The sequence below is a fragment of the Mercenaria mercenaria genome, chromosome 4 (assembly GCF_021730395.1).
Source record: "Mercenaria mercenaria strain notata chromosome 4, MADL_Memer_1, whole genome shotgun sequence".
Taxonomy (NCBI): Eukaryota; Metazoa; Mollusca; class Bivalvia; order Venerida; family Veneridae; genus Mercenaria; species Mercenaria mercenaria.
In genome coordinates this window covers 49,560,337-49,586,619 of record NC_069364.1, presented here as the reverse complement: position 1 = coordinate 49,586,619, position 26,283 = coordinate 49,560,337, and the positions used below count along the sequence as shown (strand labels likewise).

The 26,283-nt window shown below is 35.5% G+C and overlaps 1 protein-coding gene across 1 annotated transcript in view; it reads right to left on the bottom strand.

The window, feature by feature from the left end:
- Window positions 1-1,436: 1,436 nt before the first annotated feature.
- Window positions 1,437-26,283, bottom strand: part of LOC128556353 (transmembrane protein 181-like) — a 31,174-nt gene continuing 6,327 nt past the window's right edge. The window contains exons 2-14 of the mRNA XM_053541110.1: window positions 23,309-23,412; window positions 22,636-22,709; window positions 16,695-16,785; window positions 16,185-16,324; window positions 12,946-13,068; window positions 11,739-11,819; window positions 10,794-10,893; window positions 9,506-9,633; window positions 8,226-8,375; window positions 6,905-7,007; window positions 5,997-6,221; window positions 4,861-4,927; window positions 1,437-3,936 (exon numbers count right to left, since the gene is read on the bottom strand). Of these exons, the coding sequence (XP_053397085.1) occupies window positions 3,867-3,936; window positions 4,861-4,927; window positions 5,997-6,221; window positions 6,905-7,007; window positions 8,226-8,375; window positions 9,506-9,633; window positions 10,794-10,893; window positions 11,739-11,819; window positions 12,946-13,068; window positions 16,185-16,324; window positions 16,695-16,785; window positions 22,636-22,709; window positions 23,309-23,412 (1,456 nt within the window). The 3' untranslated portion in view covers window positions 1,437-3,866. The remainder of the gene's footprint in view (window positions 3,937-4,860; window positions 4,928-5,996; window positions 6,222-6,904; window positions 7,008-8,225; window positions 8,376-9,505; window positions 9,634-10,793; window positions 10,894-11,738; window positions 11,820-12,945; window positions 13,069-16,184; window positions 16,325-16,694; window positions 16,786-22,635; window positions 22,710-23,308; window positions 23,413-26,283) is intronic.

Here is a 26,283-nt window from a genome sequence, read left to right as displayed (position 1 = left end):
ATTTCTGTCTGAAAAAAAAAGGCTTTTCTGAGACATATCGCGAATTGGCAACTGGCTCTCCTGGTGCATTATGAGACTGTTGAAGGCTTTTAAAGAAATAAATATTAACATTAAAGAACAAAACAACAATTAGAATGATTTTTTTATATCATTTTCGACTAAAACAATAACTGTCTGTAAAATGTCGAATAACCAACTGCCTACCAGTAGGCAGTTGGTTATTCGCATGCGAATTGGCAACTGGCTCTCCTGAGTGTTTCCAAGACTGATCTATACGATGAAAGTGTCGGATATTGATATGAAAGAACAAAATAAATGTTAAACTGAATGATTTTGTCCATTTGTGTCTGAGTAAAGGATTTTCTGAAACATATCGCGAATTGGCAACTGGTTCTCCTGGTACTTTTGGAGACTGCTGAATGCATTTAAAAGAATAAATATTAATATTTAAGAACAGAACAAGGATTAAAATGAATGTTTTTATCATTTTCGACAAAAAAAAATGACTGTCTGGAAAATGTCGAATAACCAACTGCCTGCCAGTAGGCAGTTGGATATTCGCACGCGAGTTGGCAACTGGCTCTCCTGAGTGTTTCCAAGACTGATCTACACGTTGAAAGTGTCGGATATTGATATGAAAGAACATAATAAATGTTAAACTGAATGATTATATCCATTTGTGTCTGAAAAAAGGCTTTTCTGAAACATATCGCGAATTGGCAACTGGCTCTCCTGGTGCATTTCAGACTGTTGAAGGCATTTATAGAAATAAATATTAACATTAAAGAATAAAACAACGATAAGAATGATTTTTTTAATATCATTTTCGACCAAAACAATAACTGTCTGTAAAATGTCGAATAACCAACTGCCTACCAGTAGGCAGTTGGTTATTTGCATGCGAATTGGCAACTGGCTCTCCTGAGTGTTTCCAAGACTGATCTATACGATGAAAGTGTCGGATATTGATATGAAAGAACAAAATGAATGTTAAACTGAATGATTTTGTCCATTTATGTCTGAGTAAAGGATTTTCTGAAACATATCGCGAATTGGCAACTGGTTCTCCTGGTACTTTTGGAGACTGCTGAATGCATTTAAAAGAATAAATATTCATATTTAAGAACAGAACAAGGATTAAAATGAATGTTTTTATCATTTTCGACCATAAAAATGACTCTCTGTAAAATGTCGAATAACCAACTGCCTACCAGTAGGCAGTTGGTTATTCGCATGCGAATCGGCAACTGGCTCTCCTGAGTTTTTTCAAGACTGATATTTACGTTGAAAGTGTCGGATATTGATATGAAAGAACATATTAAATGTTACATTGAATGATTTTATCCATTTGTGTATGAAAAAAGGCTTTGCTGGAACATACCGCGAATAAGCATCTGGCTCTCCAGGTACTTTTTGAGACTGCTGAATGCATTTAAAGAAATGAAGATTAACATTAAATAACAAAAAAAGGATTAGAATGATTTTTTTATCATTATGTTTGAAAAGGTAATCAGACTTGCTAATGCATTTTGAATAACCAACTGGCAACTAGTACGTAGTTGGTTATTCGAATGTTCAACTACCAACTACCAACTGCCTACCAACTTTACTGTCATGTTTTCACAAGGGCATGACCTTGTGTTATAAAATTTAACAAAGACTTTAAAACATGCATTTTAAATTACATAGTACTCTAAAAATGTATATAAAATGTATATGTCCTATTTACATGTACATGCATATATATAGGCTACTGCAAAACATTTAGCAAGAAATGCGTACACAAAGTACCATATTCAAGTTGAAATTCGGACATCTCATAGTAAAATGCTCAGTCCTTGGATATTCAAGATATCTAGTTTCAGCTTTACAAGTTTTACCCTCTTTAAATAAAGAATTTATTTTCAATTAATTATCATAGTTACATCTGAACATGTGCACTAACTACACAATCATGTTAAATGAATTCTCACTTTCAATAAAGCCTCTATAAGCTTCGACTTATTCATAGCTTTCAAATCACATAATTATGCTTAAAACCATCAATTATGTTCATTTTTGTACAATTTATGTCAAATATCCACATAATTATAAATGTGTAAACTATTCTGCTACTTTTGGACCATTACTGTAATATCAATCAACCTCTATGGCATTTTTTTTTTCATTTTTGACTCAAGAAAAAAAATTTCATACACATAGATGAGATTCTTTGATCACAAAAATAAGTGAAAATTTCACTTTTTGCTTGGGTTTTCATTTCAAGGTCCAAAATCCAAGAATACTATTCCCCGATAAGTAACAATGATTTTCCCTCCATATATCAAATAATCATTTACAGTATTAAACATCAAAAGCATATATTTTTGTGTGATTGTATACCATCATCATATATATTATGCTTATCACAGATCCAAAACATGTTTGGCTTTGGAAACCATTTAAAAGCAGCATTCCTCCATACAAATATCAAACTTTCAAACTTCTATTTATAGATATCAAATATTAATATCATAATTCAATAATATTCAAGTTGATATTGAATTTTTAAATGCTAAATACTGAAAAAAATCTAAATTTCCAAATTTTTTTACATAGATGTAGAGTTGTGCCCCTTTAAAAAATACACATCTATACTCTAGTCTACTTTCAAATCAAACGAAAATTGCTCCCCAATACTTCCCAACACAATATCTATCTACTGAACTAATTAGATCCCTTCTCCGGCTATTAAGTATGTTGTAAAAATTCAAACCTATCATAATTAGCATACTACCATTAGTAAACCATTAGATTAAGAGTCAAAATCAAACTACCAGTATCTAGAAGTAATTATTCAAATAAAAGGACCATGACTGCCCAGAACTCCCCCCTTGAAAAGTAACTATTTTTTTAGACTGGACTTATTGTCTGTATTATGAACCTTTCAAGATGCATGTCTTTCATAATGTCCTTGGTAAAATACTGCAGTGTACTACCTTGATAAGGATTGGTAATGTAGGATTCAAACACAGCTGTCCATTATTTGGTCTTGCACTTGTCTTGATAACTTTTTGCAAAAAAAAGAGTGGTGAGAAACATTTCAGGAAGCTTGGTGGAAATCTAATGAAAGAGGTGGGACATTATGGGTTTGAATCACTAACATGACAAATGTATAAATTTTCTCTCTGATCTTATAACATTATTGCATCAGCAACTTTTCCAATGTTTTCATATTATGATCTTCATTTTAATATAACATAAATCATTTTAAAGTAAATTTCAAATTCAAATACATTTTAAAAAATGTTAAGAGTTAAGCCTTTTATCAATATATACAGGTTTTACTTTGCTCTTTTGTACAGAAAAGCAGCTGTGGACAGCTGATAAAAAGTATACTGTAAATCAATAATTTTCAAGGGGACTTATATTTGTGGATTTCCTGCTTTAGATAATCCAAAAAATCAAATCTCAACGAACAAGCAAAATTCCCATACACAAATTCATATCCCCACAAAAAAGCAATTATGGCCAAAATCACAAAATAATGTGCCCACAAAATTAAAATAATTCACAGTAACTTTTAAACTAACAACACGTCTATCGTAAAATATTCAGTTTACTTTAACTCTCATACTGGCAAGCTTGTATCCATTCAGTGAAACTTGAACTACATCAAGCAAAAAAATAAGATAAACAGTTGATAAATATTCAACCGGATTTCTTCTGATCTTCCATCGTCATCACAGAGACTTTCTCTAAGTGTTCCACTTTTATTAGCATCATCACAGATAGTGTGCCATACCAAAACTATGTTTGTGTATGACACTGTTTCAGTTTGAGTTCAAACAGCTGAACAGTTAGAGCAACAAAGCTACAAAGCTAACCTAGTCACTGTCGTATTTGCCTACAGCATTCGGCCGCACCCTTGTTAGCCCTATGCTCTCTGTATCAGATCTGAAAACAATTCATAAAATGTTAGAACATATCAGACAAGGAATTTAGAGAACTGAATATCTGGACAATCAATTCTGTACAACAGAAATTAACAAACATTAATGACAAGTGACAGAGTATTGCAGTGGCAATACAGAAGTCCCCTACCGGTGAAAAAAACAAACAATTTTACTTGACCTGGACCTTTGACCAAAACCATGGGTCATGAGCATGACACTTAATCTAATCATGTGGAACATTTCTGTGTAATACTAAAATAATCTTCAATGCAATTAAGAGTAATGGAGCAGAAACAAATTTTTACTTGACCTTGATCATTACCGACAAGCATAGATCATGCGTTGACACATTGTCTCATCATGGGGAACGTTTGTGTGTAACTTTAAGATACTCGATCAATGCATATAAAAGTTATGGAGCAGAAAAATTTTCACTTGACTTTCAATAATGACCTTGTCCTTTGGCTTATAAGCATAAGGCATGTTCTTGCACCATCTACATATTAACCTCTATATACATACCAAGATTTATGAACCATTTGAATACTTTTCAAGTTATCACAGGTTCTAGATTTGCGGCAGATGGATGGACGGACAGACTAAAGATACAGAAGAGAAAAATCATTGCAACCACCAGCTAATTCTTTCTTCCGCTAGGTACAAAGTAACTCTATGAGTTTTTGCCTTAAATAGTTGAGAAAGCTAGAATGTTCTTTCTAAATCCATTGTGAAAATTGATGGTAACCTTAAAAGATAGCTGGATTGTTTTCTGATCTGCAAGAATTTAATCTTGTCAAGGCCTGAACTCTCAACTATGAAGGGCAAGAGATGTCTTGGCCATGGAAGCCCCATCACTTAATAAAACGTAAGTTATTTTCAAGCAAACAGCTTAAATGGCTTTGGTTCTACTGAAGTCTATACCTACCCATAATGCACCTCTTCATCAGAATCATTCAACATTGAAAGACCTGGGTTGTCCTTGAAATGAGTTTCTGTAAACAGAAAAGATGTATGTTTGTTTGTTTTGGATTTAGCACCATTTTTCAACAGTAGTTAAGGTATGAAACAAAGGACAGTTAATCTTACCAGTGTTCCTGAATTCTGTACCTATCTATACAAATGTCCATGGCAGTGACCTCCCCTTACAGTAACTTATGAGCCCTCTGATACCACATACATTTTAGCAGAATTTTGATGAATCAACTTTTACGTTTGATTTTCAGTACCAGCTATTTAAATTATTTAAACTATTTAAACGTATTTTCTAGAGAAAAAAAAAGACTAGAATTTCTTGGCAACTGTCTTCTGATTGTCACAGGAACATGTCTTTTTGTGACAGCTCTGATTAATGAGTCACTATGGGAGGTAATTACTACGTAGAAAGTCAAACTTTAATCGCTTAAGCATCTTAATTCTGCATCTTCATGAATAAAAATAAATGAGCCGTTCCATGAGAAAACCAACATAGAGCGTTTGCAACCAGTATGGATCCAGACCAGCCTCCCCATCTGTGCAGTCTGGTCAGGATCCATGCTGTTCGCTAACGGTTTCTCTAATTGCAATAGGCTTTGAAAGTGAACAGCATGGATCCTGACCAGACAGCACAGATGCACAGGTTGGTCTGGATCCATGCTGGTCGGAAACGCACTTTATTGGTTTTCTCATCATGCGGCTCATTTCACTTAATAACAAGGGTGTTTTTCAAAGTATATCAGGTGACAAAATATTTCTTTTAAATTCCTTCAGCGTAAAAGACAAGCCGTTTAACATCCTTCTTTGGCTAACAGTGTGTGTATTTTATTTGTGTTTATAGTTTATATGACAATTTTCCAGCTTTTCATGGCTGAGGAAGACCACAGGTGCCCCTCCTGGCATCATTTAAGGTATGGTCAGTCACATGTGTAGAACCACTAACCTAGCATCAGCCAACTGGTTGGCTTCATCTACACCAGAAGCAAGGTTTTGAACAAGGGATTTCAAGTCAGCAGCCTTAACCACTCCACTACAGAGGCCCCCTATGGAAGGTTAAAGATTAAACTAAAACACCCTCAAAATACTTACCAAATACTGCATTCGGTGACGGAGAGTATACAAATGCCATTGTATACATGTATGTGTTCAACAGTCCATAAAATGCTACAAATTCTGCCGAATTCTCATAATGGGTAGATAACTCCGCAACAAAATTGTCTTGCAAAGCGGCACGCCCAAACCGTAATACTGTGATTGTTATGCTTATTGATAACACTATCAACATTAGAAATGTCATGAACTTCAACCGTAAATCTGAAAACAAGAAAATATCTTGTAGGCATTGCTGTTTACTTTAATAGTGCCTGAAAAAAATTACTGTTACTTTTAATCATACCTCTTTTTGCATACTTTAAAAGTGGACAAAATAAAATCATATTTCTTTTATGAAAGTTTCATGAAATCATTTCAAATACATATTTTATTCCTTTCTTTTAGATGGTAAAACACTGGTTGTGTACCTTCCAATTCGACAAAAAATATTTTCTGTCCTGTGATACAAGCTTTATTTTTTTTCTTCTAAAAATATACTTAGGTAATTTATTAGTAAAATGCCTGATCAATGTGACCATAGCAATTAAGGATATGAATAAATCAAAACAATGACTGTATTTATTAATTTTTTTATTGGTTTAACGTCACACGAACGGCTGAAAGTCAAAAACCTAAACCACATGACAACAGAAACTTGTACCTTAAAAAAAGAAATTAACCTTTAACCTCTTGGCGGCAGTGATTTTGCCTTTGCAACCAGTGCAGACCAAGATCAGCCTGCACATCTGTGCCACTGACCAAGGTCTGCACTGTTCACTATTCAGTTAGTTAATTTTCAGTTAACACCTCTTTGAATCATAAGTGGCCCAAATTGAATGATAGGCCAGTTTAATTGAGAAATTTAGCAGGGTAAAGGTTAAAAGGAACTCGAGTGAAGTACTTACCAAAGTATGGCATGGATCTAAGCTCAGCATACGCTCTGACCAACAAATACAGCAGGTACAGCAGATATATACCTCCAACTATGAAGAAAAATATCTTAAATCCCTGAAAAAAAGAAAAATATATACATTTTTGCAAGAGAGTAAACACATGAATTTCACATAATGATTATGTGAGAGTCAGTTTTAGAAATATCTAACCCTTCAAATACTCCTAGCAAATGGTAGTTCATAATATACTAATAAATTTGACATTTTCATAAGGGATTTTTGGCACACTCCCTGTCTGTCTGTCTGGCTGGCTTTTTTTCGAAAAAATAATACCCCCCAAAGGTGCTGTTATTTTTATAAACAGTTTTCATTTTTATAAATTTGCAATATATCACAAATATTCTAATATGCATATCAACTATGATTTCAAAAATGGCAAACTTCTAGACTCAGTAAATAAAACTGATTTCATAGTATCCTCATGTGAAGACATTATCAGCCTCTAATAACTACTCAAAATCAGATGTTTGCAGAACCATGCCTCAGTCAGTATGTAAGATTTTGCTTCTCAAGTATAAGAAGTTTTGTAGACTATAATGCCCATAAAAAGACTGTAGGTGTGAAGTCTACTAAATATGCATCTATAAGTCATAGATATTAAATCATAATTGGTCTACTCTGAAATCATGTAGAGTCCTTAGCCTACTATAAAGTTACTAGTGTGTCACTGTGGGTAGCAGTATGTATGGTCCTGAACCTACCAAAAGGCACTAATGTCAATCCTTATGTACACCTGTTGGATCCTATACCTACATTACAATTACTTGTATCAAACTTGTAGAAGTATGTAGCGTCCTGTACCTACCACAAAGTTACTTATGTCAAGCCTGTAGAAGTATGTAGGGTCCTATACCTACCATGAAGTTACTTGTGTCAAGCCTGTAGAAGCATGTAGGGTCCTTTACCTACCATGAAGTTACTTGTGTCAAGCCTGTAGAAGTATGTAGGGTCCTATACCTACCATAAAGTTACTTGTGTCAAGCCTGTAGAAGTATGTAGGGTCCTACACCTACCATAAAGTTACTTGTGTCAAGCCTGTAGAAGTATGTAGGGTCCTATACCTACCATAAAGTTACTTGTGTCAAGCCTGTAGAAGTATGTAGGGTTCTATACCTACCATAAAGTTACTTGTGTCAAGCCTGTAGAAGTATGTAGGGTTCTATACCTACCATAAAGTTACTTGTGTCAAGCCTGTAGAAGTATGTAGGGTTCTATACCTACCATAAAGTTACTTGTGTCAAGCCTGTAGAAGTATGTAGGGTCCTATACCTACCATAAAGTTACTTGTGTCAAGCCTATAGAAGTATGTAGGGTCTTGTAGCTCATTGTACTCCTGCCAAGAAGCCAAGGTGACTGCAGATATCCATATTAAACCCACTATTAATATCTTGGGTGAATAAAACTTCCAAAATCTTCTGTCAGTCTGAAATAAGAAAGAGAAACTGTTACAGCAAACTATTAATCAGTATCTATCTCTAGCCAGGATGCGTGACATTTTTCTTCAAAATACCTGACAGAAAAATAGCAGCACCAAAATACTGTAAAGAGTTTTCCCACATTTTCTTCAAGTGAAGTAACAACTACAAACAGTTTCAATGAAACAATGGCAAACCTTAAATTCTGGGAAAAATCTAGAACAAGAATGATGTCAACACTGAATTATGCTTGAAAGACAACAAAACATGAAGACCAACAAGAGCTGTCCACAAAACAGCATGCTCAACTTTTCTCAGTGCTTGACTGAATTAGAGTAAAACTTCATAACACTTGAACCAAAATATTCTGGTTAACAAGGGGCATAACTCTGTCGAAATTCAAATCAAATTTAGGTTTTGACTGTTTCTCCTGCATGATGTAGACTTTGATAGTAAGTAACTATTTTAAGTTTCAAGTCAAAAGCTTTGATAATAACAGAGATATTTGACTTTATCAAAAACTTTCACAAAAAAAAATCTAAGTTAAAATGGGGCATAACTCTGTCAAAATATAAATCAGAGTATGGGATTGTTTCTCCTGGTGGATACTTTGATAGCTAATAAATATTTTAAGTTTAGTCATAAGCTTCGATAGTAACAGAGATATTTGACTTTATCAAAAACTTTAACCAACGGTGACGCCTATGCTGAGGGAGTGCAATAGCCATACTTTTTCTTTAAAAAGTTGAGCTAAAAATGGGTCTTATTTCAACAAAAACAATCTGTCATGATGAAAGTCCAAAACATTTACAGATATCCACTTCATTTTTATGAAGTGTACCAAGTTTCATTTCAATTTGACTGAAACTGTAGGAGTTCAGTACACAAGGTACTAGTAGCTGTAATATTGTGAAAGCAATCAGAAATTAAAATCCTGAAAAATGTACATTTTCACTCATGCTGATGATGTACACCAAGTTTCATCTGAACTGAAAAAAAAACTGTTGGAGTTAAGTATATAAATGTGACAGATGGATAGAGAGAACAGTAAATGAATGCACTGTTGAAACACTATATGCCTCCCAGGTCAACGACACTAGGGATTATAACAAATTAAACATCCTGTATATCAACTCACCTGTCTAACTCCATGGTATATACACAACCAGAAAAGTAACAAGCCACAGAGAAATGATGCTTGGAAAACCCCATCAAGCATCCCAGGTACCCAACTATCCACAAGAAAAGTTAGAGGAAATATTGGATCTGAAATGTTTATATCATATGAATGTTTTACCATACATCTAATATTAAACATTAACACAAGAAAAACTCTAAATATCAAGAATTTTCTAAAACAAAGATTCCTTTTTTATATTTTTTATTAACTCAACAATCATAATAAAATATTTGCCCTGCAAAATGTAAGTAACTTCCACAGTATAGATATATTACCAACAAGGTCAAATTGGTAATTTTACTTCACTATCTAAAGCCTGTTTTTCATATCAATGTCAACTCAGTTTTGAAGGTAACTGAACCTTCAATACTGACTCCCCCTATAATCTCTGGTTTGCAAGTCAGACTCATTATCCTCTTTTATTTCTTTTTTTGCTGGGTTTAAGGATGCATCAAAACAATTATAGGTCATATGGCAACTTCACAGCTTTAATGGTGGAGGAAGACCCTAGGTGCTCCTCCAGGCCTTATTTCATCATTGGTGGGTACCTGGGTAGAACTACCGACCTTCCATAAACCAGCTGGACAGCTCTCTCACATGAAGAGTTCTTTGCCTCAGATGAGGTTCAAACCGTCATCTGTGAGAAGCAAGTGATTTGAAGTCAGCAACCTTAACAATTCTACCAAGGAGGCCTCTCCATTATACTCTATATGTGAAGTTATATCAAATCAAATTTGAATCAGTTGAGTCTTTTGGGCTCTACACACAATACAGATACATTCAAATTTCATTTATGCGAACATGATTGGACAGGTAAAACTAATTCGATTTCTAGCGTTGGAACAGAATGAATTATAATTTTATAATTGTTTTTTTTATTTAACGTCGCACCGACACATGATAGGTCATATGGCAACTTTCCAGCTTTGATGGTGGAGGAAGACGCCAGGTGCCCCTCCGTGCAATTTTTTCATCATACCTGGGTAGAACCACCGGCCTTCCGTAAGCCAGCTGGATGTCTTCCTCACATGAAGAATTCAATGCCCAAGTGAGGCTCGAACCCACATCAATGAGGGGCAAGTGATTTGAAGTCGGCAACATTAACCACTCAGCCATGGAGGTCCCTATATTATTTTATAAGAATTTTGCCGGGATCTGAGGGTTAGTTCCAGCTAAGGGTGGTGTTTGAACTAATGGAGTTTGAGTGATCGAAGTCTGACTGTATGCACAAAGAATAAAGTATTACCATCATATAGAAGAAGAAGTGGCATAAGTACTGACATCCATTTTTGTTCTATAGACCAGTCTCTTATTGAAAACTTTCTCAATGAATGAGCAAATGAACACTGAAATATATAATATAATCTGAATGGAACAAACAAACAAATATATACATGTACATGTATAATATCAACACAAATCATTTATAATTGGTTCTTTTTTGTAGTGTTTTATTTTTGCTAATATATGCAATGGTTTAACTTTTGCTACTGAATATTCACATTGGTGTTTAATTTTTGCTAATATTAGTGTTGGCATTTTATTTTTTCTAATATTGCATTGGTGTTTAATTTTGCAAGTATTTTAATATCTGCAATAGTTTCATTCCTGATTATATTTGGAATGATTTCATTTTTGGGAATATTCCAGACCATTTTATTTTTGTTCATACTCACAAATTGAGCAAAACATAGATTTAAAACACTTGTTAACATTAATTGGCTTATTACTCAAGGTTAAAACCAGGTTAAAATCTTAAATTTTTAAAATCCCAAATATGCAAAATAAAACTGACATAGAATTACTTCATCTACAGCCAGAAAGAAGGTTGACCTTCAATAGTTTTACACAAACATGTTTATATTTTTATTTATATAATTATGTTAAAAATAATTCAGTGACAAAATTCAAAATATGCCTATTCCAGTAAATAAGAATGATTATTAAGCATTATGTAATCTAGAACCTTGTATACTTGTGATTTGTAAGCTGCAGTATATTTTTTTATTTATCTGACATCTTTGCATATGCTAATTACTGCCAAAAGGTTTTTTTTCTCAAATTAGTAGATTAAAGTTTCTACTTCTTTAGTAAGACATTCTTTCTGATTCAATGCATATATTTCATTGAACTCTATGTATGTATGTGAAATATATCTGGTGCTTTAGTAACAATTATTTTACAGTCTTACCGTAGCTATAAATGTGAAGACAAGAAAAGAGAACCTCAACCAAATCTCTAGCTTTGTAAATGCTGTGTTGTAGCTTTTGAACTGAAATGATATAAAATTACAAAAACATTCCAACAATATGTATGGCATAGATCTATATGACAATGGATGATTAGATCTCTACTCTATTTTAAGCTCTGTTGTCTTTCCTTCTGGATTGACAGAAAGTTTTTTCTCAAGATTTTAGGCTTGAATCAGAGTGCACATTATACATGGGTATTTACGGTATATTTCGTTATTGTTTTATTAATTATACTTGTTACCTGTATCAAGTGATAAAACAAATTTAAATGAAAACTGTTTAATAAGGACAAGAAAGCTGATTATCAAATAAGTTTCATGAAAATCCTTCCAGCTGTCAGGAAGATATTGGACAGACATACATTTAAGCTATTTGATCTTTGGCCTCTAAATGAGACCTTGAACTTGAAACTAGTGACCTAGGTTATGCACTACGCATGTCATCTGGATGAGGTTTACAAATAATCCTAATCTCATGGAATTCATAGTAATGTTTAGACAGTATCAAGCTGACACAATTACCTGCATTTGATCTTCCATCACAAAGTGTGACCTTGACCTAGCGACCTGGGTCATGTGCTCTGCACATCATCTTGATGAGATAAGCTAGTTTTTGAAAATCTACCAAGCAGTTTGGACAATATGGAATGGACACAAATACAATCTATTTTAATATTGACCTCTAAGTTTGACCTTGACCTTGAACCTAGTGACCTTGGTTGTGCATGAGGTAAACAACTGAAGCTGGTTTATAAAAAATCTTCAGAATGCTTGAGACAATAGGGAGCTTACACAAAGTTAAGCTATTAGACTTCCAAGTGTGACCTTGACCTTTGACCTGGTGATCTGGGTTGTGTGCTCTGCACATGGTCTAGATGAGGTGCGATGTGATCCCAGTTTATACAAACTTCCCAGCAGTTAAGAAGATATCAAGCTGTCAAAAATTATGGCTGGACAGATGGACAACTGGACATGATTGTGTGACTCAAATAAAAGCCTCAATCTACTTTGTATCTTGTAGTATCTTTTTTTCCCATAAACAACTGTGCCAAAATACTGGACATGGGTTAATCAGGGTTCTGAGTTGACAGAATTATCAAAGTCTGGGCCAATCCAATAACTATACTTGTAATGCATGTATACTTACGTAAAAGATGATATTTTTGATATTGAAATGTGCCTGCTGCTCCAGACCATGGAAGTTTATGTTTATGATGTAATATGTGTAGTCTAAATAGCCAAGGTGTAACAATATCAGGTCATTACACTCCTGCAATACAGGAAAAGTACACACATGTATGTATACAAGGTGTGAAACTTCAGAAAATGTATATAAAATAAACAGTCAAAATACAATCAAAGGTCATTACTAATATATGCCTTATATTTAATGAAACTTTTCATTTATATCACAAAAGAAAACAACTTATGCAAAGACATAGCCAGAAACTAACACTGGGTCAAGACAACTGAGGGTGAGAAATTTCAACATGTCCCTTCCCTACATCCATCCCTTTCCTACCACCATTTCTTCCCTACATCCATCATTTTCTTACACCCATCTCTTCCCTACATCCATCCCTTTCCTACACCCATCCCTCCCTACACCCATCCCTTCCTTACATCCTTCCCTACTACCATCCCTTCCTTAAACCCATCTCTTCCCTAAATCCATCCCTTTCCTACACCCATCCCTTCCCTACACACAACCCTTCCCTACACCCATCCCTTCCTTACATCCTTCCCTACACCCATCCCTTTCTTACACCCATCTCTTCCCTAAATCCATCCCTTTCCTACACCCATCCCTTCCCTACACACAACCCTTCCCTACACCCATCCCTTCCTTACATCCTTCCCTACACCCATCCCTTCCTTACACCATCTCTTCCCTACATCCATCCCTTCCTACATGCATCCATTCCCTACATCCATCCCTTCCCTACACCCAACACTTCCCTACAACCATCCCTTCCCTAAACCCATACCTTACATCCATCCCTTCCCTACACCCTTCCTTACACCCATTCCTTCCTTACACTTATCCCTTCCCTACACACACCCCTTCCCTTCATCCATTTCTTCCCTACACCCATCCCTTCCTTACACCCATCCCTTCCCATAAACCCTTCTTTACACCCATCCCTTCCCTACACCCATCCCTTCTCTACATCCATCCCTTCCCTATACCTATCCCTTCCCTACAACCAACCCTTCCCTGCATCAATCCCTTCCCTTAACACACCCCTTCCCTACATCCATCCCTTCCCTACACCCAACTCTTCCCTACATCCATCTCTTTTCTACACCTTTCCCTCCTTACACCCATCCCTTCCCTACATCCATCCCTTCCCTTTACCCATCCCTTCCCTACACCCATCCCCTCCCTACATCTCTTACCTACACCCATTCCTTCCCTACATCCATCCCTTCCCTACACACACCCCTTCCTGTATACATCCATCCCTCCCCTACACCATCCCTTCCCTAAGATAAAGTTATAGAACCAGAGCAAGGCAAGTCAGATCATCAAAGTGCATAAGTGTGTGAAGTTTCAATCCATTCAAAGATCACACACAAAACAAAATGGGGATAATGATGGATGCAGATGGCAACACTTAGGTGAGTGAAATAGCTAAACCTATAATACAACTAAAAATGTTTTGCTTTCTTGCAACTTCTTGAATCACACTGAATCAGATGCCTTTGTGAACAAAGATACTGTGCTCCTCAACTATGTACTTGGCTACAAGTCATCATTAGAGAATCAGAAGTTCTGAATTATTCATTTAACTGAATGAGAACTGTATGACAATTGTACATTATTATGTGTACCAATCTCAATTCTGGCTGCAATCTTTGGCACAGGTTGTAAATAAAATTTAGAAAAACCAAAAGTAAAACAAGAGGGCCATGATGGCCCTATATTGCTCACCAGAGTTGATCTGGCCTACTGACCTAGTTTTTGACCCAAATAATCCAGATTCGAACTTGACCAAGGGGTCATCAAGACAAACATTCTGACCAATTTTCATCAATTTCAAACTTAAACTAGGGACTCTAGTGTGTTAACAAGATTTTTCTTTGATTTGCCCTAGTGACCTAATTTTTGACCACACATGACCCAGTTTCAAATTTGACCTAGAGATCATCAAGACATTCTGACCAAGTTTCATAAAGATTGGGTCACAAATGTGACATCTGGAGTGATAACAAGCTTTTCCTTTGATTTGACCAGGTGACCTAGTTTTTGACCCCACATGAGCATGATTCCAACTTGACCTAGTGATCACTAAGACAAATATTCTGACAAAGTTTCATAAAGATTGGGTCACAAATGTTGCCTCTAGAGTGTTAACAAGCTTTTCCTTTGATCTGACCGCGTGACCTAGTTTTTTAACCCACATGACCCAGATTCGAACTTGACCTGGAGGTCATCAAGATGAACATTCTGACCAATTCCCATCAGTTTCAAACTTAAACTATGGACTCTAGAGTGTTAATAAGATTTTCCTTTGATCTGACCTAGTGACCAAATTTTTGAACCCACATGACCCAGTTTCAAACTTGACCTAGAAATCATCAAGACAAACATTCGACCAAGTTTCATAAAGACTGGGTCACAAATGTGGCCTCTAGAGTGTTAACAAGCTTTTCCTTTGACTTGACCGTGTGACCTAGTTTTTGACCCCACATGACCCAGATTCAAATCTGAAAAAGAAGTCATCAAGGCAAACATTCTGACCAATTCTCATCAGTTTCAAACTTAAACTGTGGACTCTTAGAGTGTTAACAAGATTTTCCTTTGATCTGGCCTAGTGACCTTATTTTCGACCGAACACGACCCAGATTCAAACTTCGCAAGCATTCTGACCAAGTTTCATAAAGATTTGATCACAAATGTGGCCTCTAGAGTGTTAACAAGCTTTTCCTTTGATTTGACCAGGGGACCTAGTTTTTGACCCCACATAAACCAGATTCGAATTTGACCTGGAGGTCATCAAGATAAACATTCTGACCAATTCTCATCAGTTTCAAACTTAAACTGTGGACTCTAGAGTGTTAACAAGATTTTCCTTTGATCTGGCCTAGTGACCTAATTTTTGACCCCAATTGACCCAGTTTCTAACTTTGACCTAGAATTCATCAAGACAAACATTCTGACCAAGTTTCATAAAGATTTGATCACAAATGTGGCTTCTAGAGTGTTAATAAGGCAAATGTTGACGCACGACACACGACGCACACTGACGAACCCAGAGAATGACCGGTCACAATAGCTCACCTTGAGCACTTCGTGCTCTGGTGAGCTAAAAATAAAGCCTTGAAATATGAGAAAATAATACTGAAAACAAGAACACAAGCTTGATTTCATAAATTTTTTACCTCTTTGCAAGACAATAGCCTTGTTCTATTGTGAGACAGTCCATCAAGTTTCGGGTTCTCTGATTGGATAATACTCTCATCTTCACCTTTAATTCCACCAATGAAAACGCTTACAGTAAATGACTGCTCTATCTTTGTTCCTGTGGAAACAGAGGTACAATATATGACTGTGTGATTTAAAGCAAATTAAACAGTCCTAAGAAATAAATACAGTTCAAGGTTCTACTAATAAACTTTGATAATGTGGCAGCTGACCTCAATACAATCGGCACTGTTTATTTCCCAATACAGGTAAATCCAATATTTGCTTTACAATAGATCTATGACGGATTATCTTTGAACACCCCTGGACTTATTGGACTCAACTGCCACATTATCAAAGCTTATTAGTATTAATACTACTCTCGCATGGTATTTGTAACAATAACATGTTAAATGTTACTATTCAGAAAAGGGAAATCGGGTAATCCATATTTAATGTTTTCTTTATCGTTCTCTATTTATACCTACCTGCTTTATTATCTGTTATGATGTGTGCAATCAACCAGAACTGCTGATGGAAAGTTGACAATGGCGGTGATTTCAGTGTGAATGGACCTGTCTGTAAACAAAAACATACTTTATTTAATTAAAGAACAATAATTTCTCCTTTAAAAATAGCATAAATATTGTAGTATCATGTCATGGTTTAAACTTGTTTCACTATAAAGGTAAAGTTGTGAAGATGTACTGAAAGCAGCAGTGCAGGTCCGCCCACAGGAAATTGGAATGGTAGTCCAATGTCAGTCTGGCTGCATATTTTTCACAACCTGTGACATTTTTTTTTGATGATCAATAAAAGAAAAATCGTCAAAGGAAGTATAAATCTTGGAATGGGTTCTGCACTCATAATCTTCAACTATACAAGCTTTTGAAGCGTATTCAAAGTTGCTTTAACTCAATGATGTAATTATTCCAGTTACTTGAAATCTGAGGCAACATTTTGTCAGCTCAGTGCAGAAAGTGCATGAATGCACTAATGTAATGAAGCACTTATCCTATTTTTGTGCTGAGGTGACTGAGGCTGATCATTGTCTGCACTGTTCGCTCTTCAGTCTGTCCATTTTTAGTGAACACCTCTTTGAATAATAAGTGGTACTGCCCAATTTGAATGATGCACCAGTCCATTTTAGAAATTTAGCTACAGTACTATTATTTTGCTAAATCACATAATATAACTTGTGGAGTATTGAGCTAAAAAGACAGTCATCACTTGAGAATGATTAAACTATTACACATTAAGCGCTCTTTACATTACTAGCTTTGCTCATCAATATTTCATTATGTTCAAGCTTTTAGAGTTCTGAAGCCTTTACAAATTTTGTTAAATGAATTTCCCTGTACAGCAATTCATGCACAGTCCTGATAAAAAAAAACACCAACAACATTCTTTGTTAAGAAACAACTATGACCGAGCTCTTCAATCTTTTCTGAGAAACGATCAATAGTTTTAATGAGTGTAACAGACTTAACCAATTATGCCCAAGATGATGTTAGAAGGCAAGAACAAAAGAAATAATTTTAACAATGTAATAAATCCAATTAAAAAAAAAATTTCTAAGAAACTTTCAGTCTTTTATAAAGGCATGCAAAATTTATAAATATTTAATCCATCTTTCCATTGCATATCTGTTCCATAACAGATTCTACTCCGATCTCTCTTTATGTTAAATATTACATTCTTACTGTTGGTCTGTTAAAAGCAACAGTTTACTATTAATTGTAAAAGTCTAAATTTAGTTATCAAGATTACAAAAGCATCACTTATAAAGGATGTTCATACTCTCCAGTGGGCCATTTGCTAGTGTTTAGTTATTTAAAACAAAGTTACATAAAGGGAATTCATTCATTTTCTTAAAATATTAAGTATTTTGTTCAGCTTTTGAAAAAAGTATTTTTCACAGTTTTTGGCTCTCTTGATCTTTTTCTAAACAGTTTGAATTTATTCCAAAAATGAATTTAGATATTGTCTCGAATTACTACAATTAACTGTAGCGAATAATCATGCTACCCTGTGGATTTCCATTCATGTATGGAATGATTATGCTATCCTGTGGATTTCCATTCATATAGAGAATAATTATGCACATGTAAAAAAAAATTATGCTACCATGTGGATTTCCATTGAAGTGGAGAATAATTATGCTACCCTGTGGAATTTCATACATGTAAAAATATTTATGCTACCCTTGGATTTCCATTAATGTAGAGAATAATTATGCTTCCCTGTGGATTTCCATACATGTAGAGAATAATTATGCTATCCTGTGGATTTCCATACATGAAGAGAATAAACATGCTACCCTGTGGATTTCCAATAATGCAGTTGCTACACTTCTAGACAGTCAGCAATGAACCTTATTTAAATGCAAAACAATCGGTATAGATTGATTAACAGTTTCCTACACTAACCCAGGTCGATTTCTGCCTGTTTGACTGTTTTGTCTGGCAATGATTATCATCATTTCCAGCAGTTTTTCAGTTACACAAAACAGAGGTCTGTTAAATTGACTAGTATATGAGTACTGACATGCTCTTACCAAGAAGAACGATGACAACTTTCCTACACGATTCAGAGGTGAAGAATGAATGACTTTAGACACATTTTGGAGAAACAGGACATAGTTTGAAAATATAACTTCTGCATCGAAGTACAGTCAAAACAGATGTTAAATTTCACTTGTGAACAGAGACCACCTGTCTATAAAAACCCCTTTACTTTATTTATGATTTAAAACATTTGCTGTATATTCAAAACTGTAAAGAAATACCCGCTGCATGGACTTGCGACAAGTATGTTAATGTAGTGGACAGACAAAGACCTTTTTGCTTTTCCAAGTTTGGCCTTAATTGTGGGTTGAGCACGAAACTATTGTAACTGTATATAAATAAAGAACAAGATTTCTCAGCCCTTCTTTGTAATTATACAGCTTTGTTAATACAACGACCTGCATTATATATTAGCGATGGAATGACTTTACTCTGTAAAAACAAAGTTTACCCTGACTCCCTTGTGGCAATCGTAAAAGTGATTTGACCAAAAACGAGCAACAAAAGCCATGAATAAAAGATAAGCCAATATGAGCCACACCATGAGAAAACCAACATAGTGCATTTGCAACCAGCATCCGCACAGTCTGGTCAGGATCCATGCTGTTCGCTAACAGTTTCTCTAATTGCAATAGGCTTTGAAAGCGAACAGCATGGATCCTGACCAGACTGCGCGGATGCGCAGGCTGGTCTGGATCCATGCTGGTCGCAAATGCACTATGTTGGTTTTCTCTTGGTGCGTCTTATATTTGTTTCGAAGTGACAAGACTAAAGAGGAGGAACAAAAAGTGGTTTAAAGCTTTTACAACAAACTCCAGAGATCTTGTTCGTTTTATTAAATAGTTCTAAATAACTGACAATATACCAAATAACATTTTACGACCTGTCTGGAGATTTACAGCAGAAATTGAGAGAAATTATTCATCAAGGGGATTCCTGTCACAACAGCATTGTAGAAATGTCAGCAATGTTGTTGGGCAATATCAAAAATCATTAGGTCTGTCTGTACTTACTTCAGCTCAATACAACTGGGTCAAAATAATTTTCTCTCGATGCCCAGTAAGAGGTAATTTAAATGTTTTTTTGTGGTTACAGTACTGTTTAAAGGTCAGCAATGCTGTTGGGCAGTATCAAGAGCCATTAGGTCTGTCTATTCTTACTATGGCCCAATACTGCTAGATTAACTTTTTTTCTCTCAGTGCCAAACAAAAGGTAAAGGTTAGTGTCACCCACTTTTATATTTGCCTATGGTCAGTTTCAAGCCCATTCTTGGTCAATTTGTTTCACACCAAATATGTAAGTGGTAGATCTTAATCTAGGTTTTCTACAGAACTGAGCACAAAACATGCAGTTTATTGACAATGTCCGGGATGCAAGACATGTTTATTTTCATGACAAGTATTTATAATTTAAACATGAGATGAAATAATAAATCAGAACAAGGCAGTCTGGAAGACAGCTAAATCCCCCACCACTGCTAGGGATAGTGAAAGGGTAAACCTTTGACCTTTAGTTGTGACCTTGACCATGAACTGACATGGCTGGCTCATGAATTCTGCACAACGTTTTGATGAGGTGATCATTTGACCAAAGTTTCATGAAAATCCTTCAAGGGGTTTAGGAGATACAGAGCTCAAACCTTTGACCTTGAGTTATGGCCTTGACCTTGAGTTGACATGGCTGACTTATGAGTTCTTGATGAGGTGATCATTTTTGACGAAAATCCTTCAAGGCGTTTAAGAGATATAAAGTGATCACAAAATGGAAGGCTAAAACCGTTGACCTTGAGTTGTGACCTTGACCTTGAGCCGGCATGGCTGACTCATGAGTTCTGCACATCGCCTTGATGAGGTGATCATTTGATTCAAGTTTCATATGAATCCTTGAAGGGAATTAGCAGATACAGAGCAGACACAAAATGGAAGGCTCAAACCTTTGACCTTTAGTTGTGACCTTGACCTTTAGCCGGCATGGCTGACTCATAAGTTCTGCACATCGCCTTGATGAGGTGATCATTTGACCCAAGTTTGATGAAAATCCTTCAAGGGGTTTAGGAGATATAGAGTGGACACAAAATGGAAGGCTCAAACCTTTGACCTTGACCTTGAGCCAACAAGGCTGACTCATGGGTTCCGCACATCGTCTTGATGAGGTGATCATTTAACCCAAGTTTCATGAAAATCCTTCAAGGGGTTTAGGAGATATGGAGCGGACACAAAAGTGTTACGGACAGACAGAAGGACGGACAGAGACCATTCCTATAACCCCCACCACTTGTGGCAGGGGATTAAAAAATCAAATAACTATTTAGTAAAGCAAATGATATCAGAGAAATGACGCAAAGTTGGACAACAAAACAATGTCTTGGAAGGGTCAGCCATTTTGACTAGTAAGAACCTGCATCTTGTACACATCTCATTCCACCTCCCTATTCCTATCCTTTAACCTTTAGCCTATTTTTTAGTGATTCTGCCTTTGCAACCAGTGCAGACTAAGATGCACATCCGTGCAGTCTGATTCATGGTCTACACTCCTTTGAATGATAATTGGTACTGCCCAAATTGAATGATGAACCAGTCCATTTTAGAAATTTAACAGGCTAAGGGTTAACACCAGGTACCCAGCAGCAATCAGTAACCATTCTTAAACTAGAGTTAGCAAGTAAAATTGAAATGGATCATAATGTGGTAAGAAGTTTACCAACTGTGTATGGGGCAAGGGCCAATTCTTTGGAAGAAAACAATTCATAAATAATAAATCTCAATGGCATTTCATTAACTTCTGAAGCTAACTAGAAGTAATTGTTTTAGTTTTGGAAAAAAAAACAGCTGACATATATCAATTAATTGGGCCATACCTAAATTAAATGATTAAGAAATGACAGGAACTTTTAAGATTTTTTCCCAGGAGGTTCAAAAGCATCCTAACATCAAAGCTTGTGCATTTTATAAGCTTGTCGTCACCTTCAAAGTCTTAGCAACCTGTTAACTAAAACACCAAATCATAACATATGCCAATCCACCTAGATGAATAAAAATCTTCTTTCAAAGCTGAAGAACAGAAATCAAAAAATTAACTCATTAACCCTTACTCTACTATATTTCTATAACGAACTTGTCCATCTTTCAATCTGGACAATACCATTAACTGTTAAAAGGGGTATTAACCAAAAAAGGTATTGACTGGATGGCAAACAGTGCAGATCATGATCAGACTGCATGGATGCAAAGGCAGGACCAACTGAATACAGCATGATAAGGGTTAATGCATGTAACTCTATAGTAATGTATATTTTTACTAAGAAAATCTAACACTAACTTTTAAATATTCATCTTATTTTGGACTAGCTTATGTTCGCTTTCAAAAACTATTGTAATTTGAGAAACTGTTAGCGAACAGCATGGATCCGCGCAGGCTGGTCTGGATCAATGCTGGTCGCAAAGCCACTATGTTGGTTTTCTCATGGCGCGGCTCATTTTAAGGTAGTGCACCCATAAAGACAATCAACAATTTCTGTGTAATCACATACTTAAATTTCCTTTGATATTTCAGCATTCTCTCTCTGGTAATGAAGCCAATACAATCACAGGACTGTTCTGTACCTGTCGGGGGAATGCTGAAAACTTCATAGGGAGAATACACAATCCAAAAGAAATTGCAGACTGTCATTAAGGTTCCAGTAATGTAAAGTTTATGCTATGAGATTCCAGCTGTATAAAACACTTCTCTCAGCTGTTTTACCTATAAAACAACCCCAATTTTACCTCTTTTAATCCCAAACTGATTGTACCCTGTCTGAAAAAAATGACTCGCCTTGAAGTCAAGTATATACAGTAAAACGTAGAATGTGTAGAGACAATACCTTCATGTTGAGACCACTATCTGGCTGGGTTAGAGCTGACAGGTTGTGAGTGACTGTACTAATGATAGGAGGACCTGAAAAATCACAATTTCAAGTTTTCATGTCGGCATCAGAAATATCAGCTTATACAAGTATATTTATTTTATAAGATAAATTCTCTGATTTATTTGTTATTTATGAATGTTGTACTGTTATTTTTATGTAAATCTGGCAACAGTACTGCTTCAGAACTTAATTATTTCTGTACTTTTTATACATTAATTGAATTGCTTGCGGGTCAACAGTGGAGACTGTTGCCCAAGGTACGAAGGTCAAAAGTTTTGACTATTGACCAGCAAGCCATTCACCAAGTGTTTTATTACATGACATTAGAAATTAATTTTCAGCTTTATATTTTCAAATTTTTGACATATTAGCTCAGTAAACATGCGTCGAATATAGACCTGTATGATAGTTACTCCTTATATAAATCAATGGTCTATAACTAGTTTGTGTTATACTACAACAACAACAACATCAAATCTATAGTTCAACACTGAATTTTATTGGGCTAAAATGTTGCCAGAAAAACAAAACTTGCAAAAAGAAATTTTCACCTATACAAACTTAATTGTTCATTTACAGAAAATTACCCTTACTCAGTTCGAACAACTTCTCCACAACTATCTCTCACCTGCAATTCCAATGAGCACCGTGATTCCAAAGCATATGAAGAAAATGAAAAACACCATCACAAACTGCCGCTTGTTGAGGGAATACAGCCTCATCTGAACTGATCTGAAAACAAAAATATACTTACACATGTATGCTTACATTCAAATCTAACCTAGTCAAAAGCACTACTTATAAGCCTATCCAATGTTCCTGCTTTGTAAGTTTTAAAATTTATCTCATTAGTCAATTATATACTGTGAAATCATTTAATTTCGTGGGCATGAAATTTCGTGGTTTTAGTCAAAACGGCAATTTCGTGGGGACATGAATTCGTGGATTTCAACTTTTGAACATAAAATAAAAAGGAATTTTACTTGTTCGTTGGGATTAAATTTCGTGGATTCACTCAACCACGAAATCCACGAAAATTAGTCCCCCACGAATATTAATGATTTCACAGTAAATTATAACAAACTGAAAGAAGCCAATCAGCTACATTGATATCCAGACTGCATTTTCTTTTCATCAATTCAATAGGTATGAAAAGTAAAAGAATGTTAATTTTAAGATAATTTAATATATCATCAAAACCTTAGTTTGCATATATAAATCATTAGTTTTATCAATTAACACAGGAAATTTGTGATAGCTGCAACACAACTGAACCAGTTAATGAGTTATAAATTGTTGAACATGGCTTAATGTGTCTTTCAGCAGTATTTCAGTTTACCACATATTTACTGTGCTAAGTTAACCTTGAGTTCTGGTGTTTCTGAGATTCACACCCGGGTGCTCAAATTTCTTTACAAGTAGCTGACAACTTTCCCACAAGAATCAGAGATGAATGAAAAATTACTCATAAATATATAATTATTATAATATTTTCTATCAAAGTGCCAAGGATTTTTATATTGACTGTCAATCGTAACTGGCAACCTACCAATTTCTAATCTTATACTGTTATTACTAAGCTAACTAGGAACGGTTAAGTGACAAAAATAGGACAGTAAAGTCATCACATCTTACTGCATAATTTACAAAGAAAACTGCCTCAGTGCATGCTCATTGATTTACTAGAAACTTTTCCCCAATCTTCACTTTCAGTGACAGCAAGCCATTTCAAGAAATGTAAAAATGTTTGTATTTCTGCAGGTGCCACAAAATGCTGATATCTGCAACAGATTATTGAAAATCTGTCAGTACTAGCTGACAGCTGTGCACATGTTTCCATTACTGTTCTAATGGTAAGTTGTTGACTGCTAAACGTAATGCCAGGATTTGTTAACTATATACATGATATATATATATATGTTTTTTATGGAAACTATTTAGTATTTTTACCATTACTCTTGTGACTCATTCCAGGAAAAAGACTATCAGCAACTAAAGATGACACTTTGAATGGAAAGCATATTTGTTTGTACATGAAGAATGCATGTTATGCCACTTTTATCATGGTGGCTGATTTCTGCTATTTTGTTCTGATTTGTTGGCTTGTATGAAAAGCACTGTTATGCCAGAACAATTTATGAAAAACAACTGACTTGACTACCAGCATGCTTTCTTGTTGTTCTGGCGTGATTTTGTCCTTTGAATGTGCCTAAATGAAACTTCACATTTGTTGTTTTGGAGCCCCCACCAAAACAAATTTTTGTTGTATCGGTAGGATTTTTTATCATATGGATATGTAGGTGCTCAACTTATATCAGTCACTCTCAACATCTCATTCCTGATGGAATCCTTCACCACAAGGGTATAGGAGAAGAGAAGCCAGTTTCTCTTTTAATGCTGTGGAAGCTACTGGTACCAATTTTCATGTCTTTTATACGACACATCTAACCCAAAATAAATTAATGCATAAACGATAGGAACCTGAAATTCTATCCACAAGTCTATTTATCACAAGAGGGCCATGAAGGTCCTGTACCGCTCACCTGACCTATGGTCCTACAGATCAGATCATCAAGATTAACATTCTGACCAAGTTTCATTAAGATATGGTCATAAATGCTGCCTCTAAAGTGTTAACTAGCTTTTCCTTTGATTTGACCGGGTGACCTAGTTTTTGACCCCACATGACCCAGATTTGAACTTGACCTAAAGATCTTAAAGATTAACATTCTGATCAAGTTTCATGAAGATACAATCATAAATGTGGCCTCTAGATTGTTAACAAGCTTTACCTTTGATTTTACCTGGTGACCTAGTTTTTGACCCACATGACCCAGATTGGAACTTGACCTTTAGATCATTAAGATAAACATTCTGACTAAGTTTCATTAAGATACTTCATAAATGTGGCCTCTAGAGAGTTAACTAGCTTTTCCTTTGATTTGACCTAGGTACTACATGTACCTAGTTTTGACCCCACATGACCCAGATTCGAACTTGACCTAAACATCATCAAGGTTAACATTCTGACCAAGATTCATGAAGATACAATCATAAATGTGACCTCTTGAGTGTTAACAAGTTTTTCCTTTGATTTTTTGACCTGGTGACCTAGTTTTTGATCCAACAGGACCAACATGATCCAGATTCGATCTTGACCTAGAGGTCATCAAGATTAACATTCTGACCAAACTTCATTAAGCTATGGTCATAAATGTGGCCTCTAGAGTGTTAACAAGCTTTTCCTTTGATTTGACCTGGTGACCTACTTTTTGACCCCAGATGACCCAGATTCAAACTTACCTTAAAGATTACCTAAAGCATTTTGACCAAGTTTCATTAAGATACGGTCATAAATGTGGCCTCTAGAGAGTTAACTAGCTTTTCCTTTGATTTGACCTAGTGACCTAGTTTTGACCCCACATGACCCAGATTCGAACTTGACCTAAAGATCATCAAGGTTAACATTCTGACCAAGTTTCATGAAGATACAGTCATAAATGTGACCTCTAGAGTGTTAACAAGCTTTTCCTTTGATTTGACCTTGTGACCTAGTTTTTTGATCCCAGATGACCCAATATCAAATTCGTCCAAGATTTTAAT